Source organism: Fistularia commersonii, chromosome 15, assembly GCF_037954325.1.
Source record: "Fistularia commersonii isolate RoL2024-O1a breed Wild chromosome 15, RoL_Fcom_v1.0, whole genome shotgun sequence".
In the NCBI taxonomy this organism is placed as follows: Eukaryota; Metazoa; Chordata; class Actinopteri; order Syngnathiformes; family Fistulariidae; genus Fistularia; species Fistularia commersonii.
Window position 1 is genome coordinate 18,448,884 of NC_141298.1, and position 11,523 is coordinate 18,460,406.

Sequence of the window (11,523 nt, forward strand, 5' to 3'; positions counted from 1 at the left end):
CTGTTGCAGAACAAAGCTTAACGCCCGGCGGACGGGTTTACAGGCCCCCGCTTTGTCAAGGGATTAAATAAATCAAGGCCGGTCCAGACCCGGCACCACCGTGCCCCTGCCGCACAGGCCTTTCAGCCCGCACCACACACACACACACACACACACACACACACACACACACACACACACACACACTAGAAACATAGCTCTATCCCGGACTCGCTCGCATCCGCCTCGAGAGGCCGAGGCAGACGAGCAGCTTTTTTGTGTGTGTGTGTGTGTGTGTGTGTGTGTGTGTGTGTGTGTGTGTGAGCATCTGCAGATGTTTGCAGGAAGCACAGAAGACTCGAAACACCAAGACCAGAGGGAATTCCACCTCTGATGGAATTCCTCCGCTTCAAACTGGTCCTCTGCTGATCTGAGGAGGTCTTGTGTCTGTTCCAGTAAACTCTAACCCAAACTCTTCATATGAAGCCTGAGGCCCTGAGGAACATCTGACATCAGCATCAACCCAAAGCTCCTGGCAAACCTGACACACACACACACACAACAGGGTCAGGTCCTTGCAGAGATAGGAACTACAAGCACAACTGACAGTCTCCCTCACACACACACACACACACACACACACACACACACACACACACACACACACACACACACACACACGCTCGCTCACTATTAGCACAGGAGCCGGTGCAGCTAAAAGCTGGGGGACCCACTGACGGGTAGGGTGGGAGGACCGGCAACCCGCAGGGAGGGGTGAGACTGGCGGGGCGGGTGAGACGGGTGAGACAGGCGGGTGAGACGGGTGAGACGGTTGAGACAGGCGGGTGAGAGGGTCGTCAAAGCACACCAACGGGTCGTCTACCTGAACTTCTGCTGTAGTGGCACAGCGGGTCGGCCACCCATGCACTGTCCTGCATTACACTCTCCATCTCCAAGTCTGCATGCAGGCCGATGGACAGATGGACCAACGGACAGAGGGACGGATGGATGGATGGACGGACGGACGGACGGACGAGGACATGAGACGCAGCAGAGGGAGAGAAGCACGTCATGTTAGAGAACAGCAGTGTGAGGCTTAAAGGCTGTGAGCTCAGCCCTCCACACACACAGATCTGAGTGTTTCTAATCAATATAGAATAAACTTTACTCCATTTAACCCTTTGAGGGTCTCAAATACAAACGCTCACATACGTCTATATTGGAAAGTGTGTGTGTGTGTGTGTGTGTGTGTGTGTGCGCGCACAGCAGAGGTGGATGCAGTGTGTATACCAACACGCACAGGGGGGGAAGAGGCTCCAGGAAGCAGGCTGCAGGCCAGAGCAGGGGGAGGCTGAGGCAGAGGAGGCACAGTCAGACGCAGAACTTCCATACACATGCTAACAACAGCCATCAGAGAAGCACAGCGACGGCGTGGGTGCGTGTGTGTGTGTGTGTGTGTGTGTGTGTGTGTGTGTGTGGATCTAACGGTACGACCCGAGAATCTGCGTTAGCGCCGGACGGGCCGCAGCCAGGGGTTAATACCACCCGGGCTTCTCCACGCTACACATGCAGACCGAACAGCGTGAAGATCCTGTCAGAAGATGTCGGGTCCAGCAGAGAGCAGATGGACGTCAGAGAGGAGCAACATCTGCTCCCTGTTTCACCTGGTGGAGATCACACGTGCTGCTGCATGACACCCACACAGGGGAGAAGCTTCGGGCTCCGGCCGCAAAGCAGCGTGGCGTGACAACTTCAGGGGACGGACGGACACACTCACACACTCACACACACACACACACACACACACACACACACACACACACACACACACACACACACACACACACACACACACACACACACACACACCTTCCTCATGGACTCTGATGAGTATGCGATTAGAGAGCGAAGTGCTCGAGGAGGCCGTCGGTCGGCTGCAGACGAGTGTGTGTGTGTGCGTGCGTGCACGTGCGTGCACTACACAAACCCCTGCTATCTGATGGGTTCCAGTCCTCTGGAGCTGGAGGTGCCAGAGACCTGCCACTGAGCCGACATCCAATCCCTGTCTTGTGGGGTCGCCGCTTCTCTGGGCTCTTATTTTCACATCACACACCCGACGCTCTCCTGGGGTCCTTCTGATGCTGCCGACTCTGTCAGATGGAAGCCATCAGCCTCTGCGCTCACATGATACTAACACACCCTGGACCGCTGGCACACACCAGAAGAGCTGCTCTTCTCCAGTGCTGCTGCGGTGTGTAACTCAGTACGGCTGTGTGTGTGTGTGTGTGTGTGTGTGGTTCTGAACTGGCTCAGGTCTGTGGCCACGCTGCTGATCTCTGAATGTTGAGGTGGGCTCATGATCACAAACGTTTCTCATAATGCTGGGGAACTTCTCTGCTCACTCAGGACTGCTACAGGCTAGCATCCAACACACACACACACACACACACACACACACACACACACACACACACACACACACACACACACACACACACACACCCCTGTAAATGCATCTGATGAAACGAGCAGTAAGTGAGGCCGGCGAGTCCTCCTCCCTGCAGTGCAGGTGCAGGTGTGAGTGCAGGTGCAGATGGAGGTGTGAACGTGGGTGGAGGTGCAGATGGAGGTGTGAAGATGGAGGTGTGGGGGCGCAGCTGTGGCTGGCGTACCTGGCTTCGGCACAGAATTGGTCATGGACTGCGGCACTTTATCGTTGATGAGCTCCACACACTCGCTAGGAAAGAAGCCGACCTGGACGGGAGAGGATGAGAGGAGGGCGAGATGTTAGGAGGTTTACTGTCACCAAAGAAGGACAACCAAACATCTGGACTCGTGTCAGCGGGCGGCTTGGAAACATCATCCCAGCCTGCTGCCCTCCTCACTCCCTCCGACAGCTGAGGGATACCCTAAAGTACTGGACAGTACCGTAAAGTACTGGACAGCACTGGACAGCACACCTTCTCCCACACGAGGACACGGTCCCGGCCGCCGAAGGCCGTCGGCAGGAGAGCCGGACGGCGGGACCACGAGCCCGGATTTGTGGTTTCCACGTTTCATCGACACCGGGAGAGAAAAGGCTCCACGTCTGACACAAACAACAGGATCTCCAGCGAGTCCGGAGCTTCGGGTCCGCATCCAGATGTCTTCTGGCACATGGGACTGTGGTCGGCATCCTCAGAGTTGCATTCCGGCCACCCTGCACTTCTGCTGCGGTGACCTCCTCCATCATCTCCACCTGAGGTGACCTCCTCCATCATCTCCACCTGAGGTGACCTCCTCCATCATCTCCACCTGAGGTGACCTCTCCCATCATTTCTGCCCTGAACCATCCAGCGTCCACAGAGGAACAGGAACTGGGACAGAGCAGAGGAAGCTTCCAGCCAGCCTGACCAGCGTTCTTCTGCTCCCCCCCTACACACACACACACACACACACACACACACACACACACACACACACACACACACACACAGTGGAGGTTGGAGCCTCAGGGGTCGAAGCGCTCCTCCGGACAGAATGCCGGCTCCTCCGGCTGCCGCTCAGGAGCTTCCTTCTGCTCAGGTCATCCACGGTGGCTCCATGCCTGAGTTTGGCCCGTGAGCTCCGCTTAGAACGCCATGTGACAATAAAGGTCTTTCTTCTTCTTCTGTTTTTCAGCCGCAGGAGTGACGACGTCCTCTGTGTTCTCTGACGTGAAGGCGGATCTTCTTTAATCCTATCGACTCTCATCAAATCTCACGAATTCACTCCACGCGCTGCGTCTCAGAGATCTCCTCACTGCTCTGCTTGCAGGGGTCTTCAGGTCCATCGGAGGCAGGTGGTCCCTTAGATGTTGTGGGATCCGTCAGAGGATCCATCCAGTTTGGAGCTCAGATTTACACCAGAAGCCACACAGGTAGGTATCTTCACAAACACTGCACACCATCAAAGATCTCTATCCTGCCTGGACTTTTATGGTCTCTCCTGCTCCTTGAAAGATCTCACATGTAGTCAGCGGATTCCAGCCTGGAGAAGAAAAAATGTGTGTTTCTTCTGAGCAGCGTACCTGAAAGCCATGCTTGCCCCTCCACCATGTGGTGTCTTCTTTGGGGGGCATGTCGATCACCGACACGATGTCGCCCACCTGCAGAAGAACAGAGGAGCAGGAGAACCTTCACCTGCGGCCACGAGAAAATCAGAAGCTCCCGTACAGCAGATGTTTCCAGGTGTTGGTACATCTTGTGGGAGAAGACAAAGGTCCTACAGTTGTCTTCTTCAGCGCTCTCATCGGTCCAGGCTGGTGCTGGATGAACCACCAACACACCAGGAGGCATACCTAGTACCAGAGTGTGTGTGTGTGTGTGTGTGTGTGTGTGTGTGTGTGTGTGTGTGTGCTGTCCACACCTCAAAGGACAGCTCGTCAGATGCCTGGGCGATGTAGCGCTTGATGACGTGGGCAGCGGCGATGGCAGGGACGTTGATGGATGACTCTTCATGGACCAGGAGATGATTCCCCTTGTTGTCAACCTGGTTCACACACACACACACACACACACACACACACACACACACACACACACACACACACACACACACACACACACACACTCTGTATCAGTGTATCAGATTACAAGCAGGCCTCTGTGACGATGGACTGGAGAGAAGAGACAAACAGAAGGTGAACGTTCTCTCCTCCTCTTTGGGTTCCTGTTAGTTCCTGGTTCCCCGAGGCCAGGAGTGACCTCGGTGGTGGACCAGGACTCGGACCCTGGGAGGTGATCGGAGCTGCAGATCCGGCCCACGAGGAGCAGAGAGAAGGCCACAAGCTGCAGCCTGTTTTCTCCATCTTAATACATTTCCTCCAGGAGCGATGAAGTGTTTCTGATTGCGTGTTTGTGATGAGCTGGGACAACACGGACCGAGGGGACGTCTCACTGTGTGTGTGTGTGTGTGTGTGTGTGTGTGTGTGTGTGTGTGTTCCAGCCCGGGCAGCAGCAGGCTCACCTCCATCCACGTGAGGGCGGGCCCGCAGTTGATCTTGTTGTCAGCGATGGCCGAGAGGCGTGAGAGGTAGGCCAGCAACATCTGGGAGACCGGCTGTGGAGGACAAACACAGGGGAGGTCGTGGAGAAGCACGGCAACGAGACGCTCGCCGTCACGGACCGTCACCGGGACACACACGGCGAGGGGGCGGATGGCGAGGCGGCTGCCGGAGGAAGGTCCGCTCGGACCGACCGGCTCCGAGGCTCCGGGACAGAACATTTGCACCCTGGACTTCCTGCTGACACTGAAGGCTACCAGAGGAGGACGGCCTTTGGCGGGGGAAGGTCTCACATCGACCCTCGCCGCTCACTCCCGTCCCAGAGACGGCGGTGAGCGGTGAAGGTCCTTCTCCATGGGTCACCGAGGTCTGATGAGCCTTCTGGCGGTGGGCACCGATCTCCACCGGGGACGCGAGGCCCAGACCTTCTCCTGGGACGTTACACCTTCTGGTGAAGCCTCACAAGATTCCATCGTCTATGCATGCAGGCTGGAGGCTCTGGACACACCTCCACCTCTCAGGGTGTGGGAGAACCTGAAGGACCTCCAGCCGCCCATCAATCAACCGAGAGCTTGGGTCGTTATGGGATATTTAAGTAAAAATGCAATAGAGAAGCAGATCTCCGTCCACTGAGTGTGTGTGTGAGTGTGTGTGTGAGTGTGTGAGTATATGTGTCCACAGACTGTGCAGCAGAGAGGAAGCCCTGCTCTTCATTGTCCTTCCTCTGCTTTTAATTTCCGACTGTGCTGATGTGTGTGCGTGTGTGTGTGTGTGTGTGTGTGTGTGTGTTTTGTTTCTCTCTTCAACGTCTCAAATAGGAATCTGCCACATCATCCAGAGCCCCGGCTCCTCCTCCTCCAGCACAAAACCAATGCCAGAGTAGTAAATGAGCAGAGGACGGCGATACGGAGGCCATTTTTATTTGTGGGGGTCGAGTCCTCCTCCCGCACCCCGTCCGTGCGCTGCCGACCGACGCAGGCCCGCTTTACATAGGGTTTCCGTGGAAACGGCGACCCGCGTGGTCTTCGGGCTCACCTCCTGCTCCGTCAGGCTGTCCAGGCGCGGCAGCTCGGGCAGCTGAGAGAAACGGCGGTCGTAGATGCAGAGGTGCAGGTGCTTGTCCAGGACGCGGAAATCCTCATAGCTGCGCCTCACGATCCAGCTGCGCCCCTTTGGACAACGGCAGAACCACAAAACACCAGAGCCTCCGTCAGTCGCCTTCGTAACATCCAGTGTGACGCCAGCGGACCTTCTGGCCTCTCAGCGACCACACCTGGGAATTATTGTCCGAGGTGTTCTACATACGATCAGCAGAAAGAACGCGAGCGCCTCCAAACGGGCTCGTAGGACATCGCAAACACCCGACGTGAATGTGAGTCAAATGCTTTGAAAAGGCACTTCCATGACGGAGCCTGCCTGCCACCTAAAAGACTTCCACACCTAGAAGACTTCCACACCTAGAAGATTTCCACACCTAGAAGACTTCCACAGGGTCTTCCAGACTGCCAAGGTCTTCAAATTACATCTCAGCTCGATGGCTTTACAAGGTGATGGATCCTCCTCTCCAGAAGCGGTGCATGCAGATGCTGCTAACCTATGGACACAGAGGCTAACCTCTGGGCTCGCAGGCTAACCTCCAGGCCATTGGATACCTCTGGACTCACCTCTGGAGTCGAAGGCTAACCTCTGGAGTCGAAGGCTAACCTCTAGAGTCGAAGGCTAACCTCTGGAGTCGAAGACTAACCTCTGGAGTTGAAGACTAACCTCTGGAGTCGAAGGCTAACCTCTGAGCCATTACGTACCTCTGGACTCAGAGGCTAACCTCTGGTTTGAGGACCGATGCGGAAGAATTCTCCTGAATCAGGGCGTTCAGTGTCCTGTTCATTCTCTCCAGTCTGACAAGTTAATCTTGGGAATGTTAGTAATATATTTTCTAATATTTAATATTGTTCATGTCAGACAAGTAAATCCTCTGTTTTCCTACCAGCTGACAACAATGGAAAGTCCAGGATTCCTTGACACACGGTTCCCTTCTTGGCATCGGATGTTAAATAAACGCTGACAGACCACATCGGGCCAAACACAGCTGCTGCAAACGTGCCGCAGAAGCCGACCAGGTCTGAGAAGGGCGGTGGACTCCATGCCTCCCTGTCTCTGCTCCCCGCAGACGTCAGCGTCCACGCTCGGAGGCACTTTCTTACAAACAGGGAGGTCGGAGTCAAGTATACTTTGCTCCTGGCAAAGTCTCGGTAAAGGGAGTCCTGGAGCAGCGGCTGCTGCTCAACTCGGTGACGAGCTGGCAGTGGCGGCGACGCGCTCGTCCCTGAACGCAGCGCATGAAATGCGACTTCGCATCAAACGCAAAAAATCTCCGCCGTATAACTTTGTTATTCTGATTTGTTATTTCGTCGCGATGCGGCAGACGCGGCCCCGGACCTCCAAACTGCTGGTGGAAAAAGTCTTTGGCAGTGATTTGGCCAGGAAAGCGGCTGTACCCGGGCCAGGCTCGGCCCGCCCGCTCTCCAGGCCTTTAAAGCGCTGGCGGAGGCGGCGGCGCTGAAGGGCCTCTGCGGCCCGGGGAACTCTTGCTGCTTCCCTGCCCCACTTTCAGACGCTCTAAGAGCCCTTCCCGTCCCGGCCTGGGCTACTTTCTCCGTCTAAAGCTCTGAATGCAGAACTCCAGCCAGACTCCTCGCCAGCTTTTTGGTCCCCTCTTCAAGCAGAACCGCTATGGATTTAGCAGTTTTCCGAAGGCTTTGAGGTGCTGGAATTTCCAAGCGCGCTCGCATACTTGTGCGCCTTTGCCAAGGTCGGGCCAATGAAATAGGATCCGCAGAGGGAAACGCATGGAACCGCAATCAAAAATGTCACAGGAGGAGGCGCAAGCAGAGCTTCTGAGCAGCTGCCGCGCCGGTGCGCCTTCAGCGTCATGTTTCCACACGGCGTCGTGCATAACGCGCCTCTGTGGGATCTGGCTGCTTGTTCGTGATGGCATCTCATCTCGCGACCTCTGCGGGGCAGCAGATCGCAGAGGCGCCGCCAGCTAGGAGATCAAGACCGTCCGGTTCCTCGAGCCAGCGATTAACGACCACTCATTCAGGGACAGCCGGAGCGATGCATCCGGATACCTGCCGAGGAGCGGCTCTCCGAAGCAGGCAACCTGGAGAACTCACACCTCGGCGGCTCAACCGCCCCGGCATCGGGCCACGGCTCGCCCCAAATCCCTTCCCAAGTCACACATCACGCGGCTTTTGGAACAAATAGCTCGGTGCTTCCGGCGGCTGCCAGGGCTCTGCAGCGAGCCATCACTTAGGTGGAAAAAAGCTGGACATCTCTGACGTGCACGAGTCTCCAGGAAGGCTGGAGCCTGTGTGGACATTTACATCGCAAAGTCTCCGAGGTTGGCTTTCAATGCAAATACGCTGTCTTTACCATGACCAGGATGGCGCAGGGACGCCTCAGGAATGAGCGCCTCCCTGTAGAGCACAGTGATCGGCGGCCTGGAAGACCAAGACCCGGACCCAAACCTGGACCCGGACCCGGACCCGGCCCGGCGGAGGAGGCGCGCCGCCTTACCTGGCAGTAGATGTGCACCAGGTAGACCAGCTCCTTGGATTCGTAGCTGTTCCTCGTCACGTCGCACTGCTCATCCCCGAGGGACAGCTGGGGGGAAGAAGCACAGCGTCACTCGCGTATCCCGTCATCTGCAAGCCGGCGAGGAGACGGACCGCCGAGGGGATCTCCGTCCGAACCACCTGTCTGTTCTCTACTCTCAGATACCTGACCGGCCAGGAGGCCGAGGTTAGAACACAGGTGACTCCACGTGCACGTGTTGGGAGGCAAATGAAAAGCAAACAAACAGAGGAACCCCTTCTTCTCCGTGGTTTCGGGTCATTAATAATGCAGACGTGATGGTTTGAGCGATCGGGCGCGGAGGCTTTAATGAAGAGCTGGAAGCAGATCTGAAGTAAATATGGGCGCGCGGTGCCAGAGTTCTATTATGCCGGGGGTGTTAGCTTACACGCTGATATTGTATTTACTGCGCGAGTCCAAGACACATTCAGCAGGAGGAAAGTACAATCTGCTTTGAGAGGCAGCTTTCAGTCACGAGAGACAGGGATCCATCCTGATCCGGTCCGGGTTCCGGCAGAAGGCGACCGCCAGCGCCTCCCCCAGGAGGGCAGCGAGCGACTCGGACCCACCGTCTATAAAACGGTGATTATACTCCTGAGATCCAAGAGCAGCCGCCCGCGTCCTGAGGGACCGCGGCGGGCCGGGAGCTCCTCGGCACAGCCGGGCCTCCGACAGCACCGACCCGACAGACGTCCGGCTGCCGGGTCACGACAAACGGCTCGGCTTGTGGTCTCCCTGGGAAGGACCCTGCTGGTCGTGGTCTGGCAGAGAATCCAGGAGCAGATGAGCGGCACCTCGCCGACCCCGTCCTAATCGTCCGGGCTTTCTTCGAAGCACAGATGCGTCCGGGTGCTTCTCACAGCTCGCGGCTCCTCCGGAGCAACCTCATTGTGAGTGTTTTTAAATCCACTGCGGTCGCCGCGAGCTCTCGGGGCAAAGCTGCCGGTGTTTGCTCAGATTTGGCTGTTTTCACAAGAGCCAGAACAAAACCCCAGAAAGGAGGAGCTTATGCGCTCCGAAGGTCCACCAAACATATATTGTCCGAGCCATGTCACGGTGCCGGGGGGGCGCGAGGAAGCGCTTCGCTCCCCTCGGAGCCGGATTCAAAGATAGCTTTTAATGGAGGGGAAGCGGTTTCATTTAAAAAAGAGAAGATTGTCCTGCTGCGAGGCTGAGCTCCTTTCTGGGCTCACAAACCGGGACGACCCAGTTCGCCGTGTTTACGACCTGAGCGGAGCTCCTCGGAGAGCCCAGGGCCTCCTTTGGCTCAGAGCAGCAAACGCTAACACACACTCAGGCTTCACAACAACACACACACACACACACACACACACACACACACACACACACACACACACACACACACACACACACACAGAGTGTGGCAGTCCGCAGAGACATCTGTTTAGCAGCCACACAAAGCCAGCAGAACCACAGCAGAATCCAGAACCGAATCCAAGCTTCATCTGAACCTCTGAGCTCCAGCATCCTCAGCCTCGGTCCTGGTGGGACACCGAGCCATCGAGACCAGCTCTGGGAGGCCTGAAGACCAACATTCAGGTATGAACCAGGAGAGGAGTTGCAGCCATCCTGCTTCCTGCCGGCTGGACGGCTGATCTCCATCAAGGAGATGGAGATCTCCTGCAGGCTTCCTCTGAGCGGCGTCACAAACACCTCCGGCAGCGGCTGCAAACCGAGGAGGCGTCTGGTGGTTGCAGCCGCCTCTGACCAGGTGTTTGCTCTGACTCATGCTGCACAAGGGAAGTCAATTCTTCTCAGCTGCACAGGAAGTGTTGATGCTTGGCCTTCGCCGTCTGCATGCGTTTGTCCACGTATCCGGGCCGGAGGACACCATGAGAGAAGAAGAAAGACCTTTGCCGTCTCATTCAGTTCCACGCCGAGCACAACATCGGCCACATTCGGCCGATGAACCCATCACGGAGGGACCACCAGCAGCTCCACTTAGGGTTCCCCGTCTTGCGGGCTACGAGGATCCGGGGATTCCGACGCGGAGCGTCGGGACCGGAGGACGGCCGCTGTGCTCGCTGAGCCCCGTGCAGAGCGGCAGGAGATCCAAGCTCCAGGATGTGCAGGGTCTGGAAACGTGTTTCCCTGCTCGAGGGATTCTTATCTCGCCGCTCAGTGGAGCCGGAGGGGAAAACCAAAAACAAAACAGTCAATCATAATGGGATTATACATCTGGCCGACAACCCGACGCACCGTCTGCGCCTCCTAGGAGGCCCTTCCCCCGGGGAGGAGGCTCCACCCGGCGACACCTCCAAGGCCTGCCGTGTCCCGCGGCCTCCCCGTGAAGACAGACCACGGCGGAGAGCATCCTAGGAACTCCTTCAAGTTGCCGGGAGGGCGAGCGGTTCCCCTTCAGCTGCACGGCTTCAGCAGGTCTGAGTCGCCCAAACCGGTTTTGGCGATTGCGTCGGACCATTCCGTCAGGACATCCGTCAACACGCAAAGATACGAGCCGCAGCGTTGGCTTTTCACAGTATTTGACGTGCCATTCGCTGACTTCCAGCGATACCCATGCAGACCTGCAGACACCAGAGGGGGCTTGTCCTCTCCCTTTGGTCCCGCAGAGACGACGATCCACAGCCCACGGCTCATACGGGCCGGGCCAGAAGAAGGCCGGCTCGAACCCCTTGGAGCGGCTTTGCCCGGCGGACCTTTGTCCGATCATGAGAACCAACGCTTGGGACGCATCTTGCCATTAATGCCAAGTTGACAACTGCGGACCGCATCCGCCGTCAGCTTTCAGTAATTATAGACGGCATTTCTAAATAAGCTAGCGAGGAAGTCTCTGCAGGTCGGCTCCCAGATGGATAATAACAGGATTGCACAGAGAGACGGCGAAAGCCTTTCTAAAGTTGGACCTC

General features: G+C 56.8%; 1 protein-coding gene across 4 annotated transcripts in view; it reads right to left on the bottom strand.

The window, feature by feature from the left end:
- Window positions 1–11,523, bottom strand: part of arhgap32b (Rho GTPase activating protein 32b) — a 72,814-nt gene that overhangs the window by 17,653 nt on the left and 43,638 nt on the right. For 2 of the 4 annotated variants that reach the window (XM_086160171.1, XM_086160174.1), the window contains 8 exons: window positions 8,579–8,665; window positions 6,038–6,172; window positions 4,966–5,058; window positions 4,366–4,488; window positions 4,028–4,105; window positions 2,652–2,733; window positions 1,280–1,330; window positions 863–937 (listed from right to left, as the gene is read on the bottom strand). In XM_086160171.1, the coding sequence (XP_086016297.1) occupies window positions 863–937; window positions 1,280–1,330; window positions 2,652–2,733; window positions 4,028–4,105; window positions 4,366–4,488; window positions 4,966–5,058; window positions 6,038–6,172; window positions 8,579–8,665 (724 nt within the window). The remainder of the gene's footprint in view (window positions 1–862; window positions 938–1,279; window positions 1,331–2,651; window positions 2,734–4,027; window positions 4,106–4,365; window positions 4,489–4,965; window positions 5,059–6,037; window positions 6,173–8,578; window positions 8,666–11,523) is intronic. The other 2 variants (XM_086160172.1, XM_086160173.1) reach the window with 2 other exon arrangements.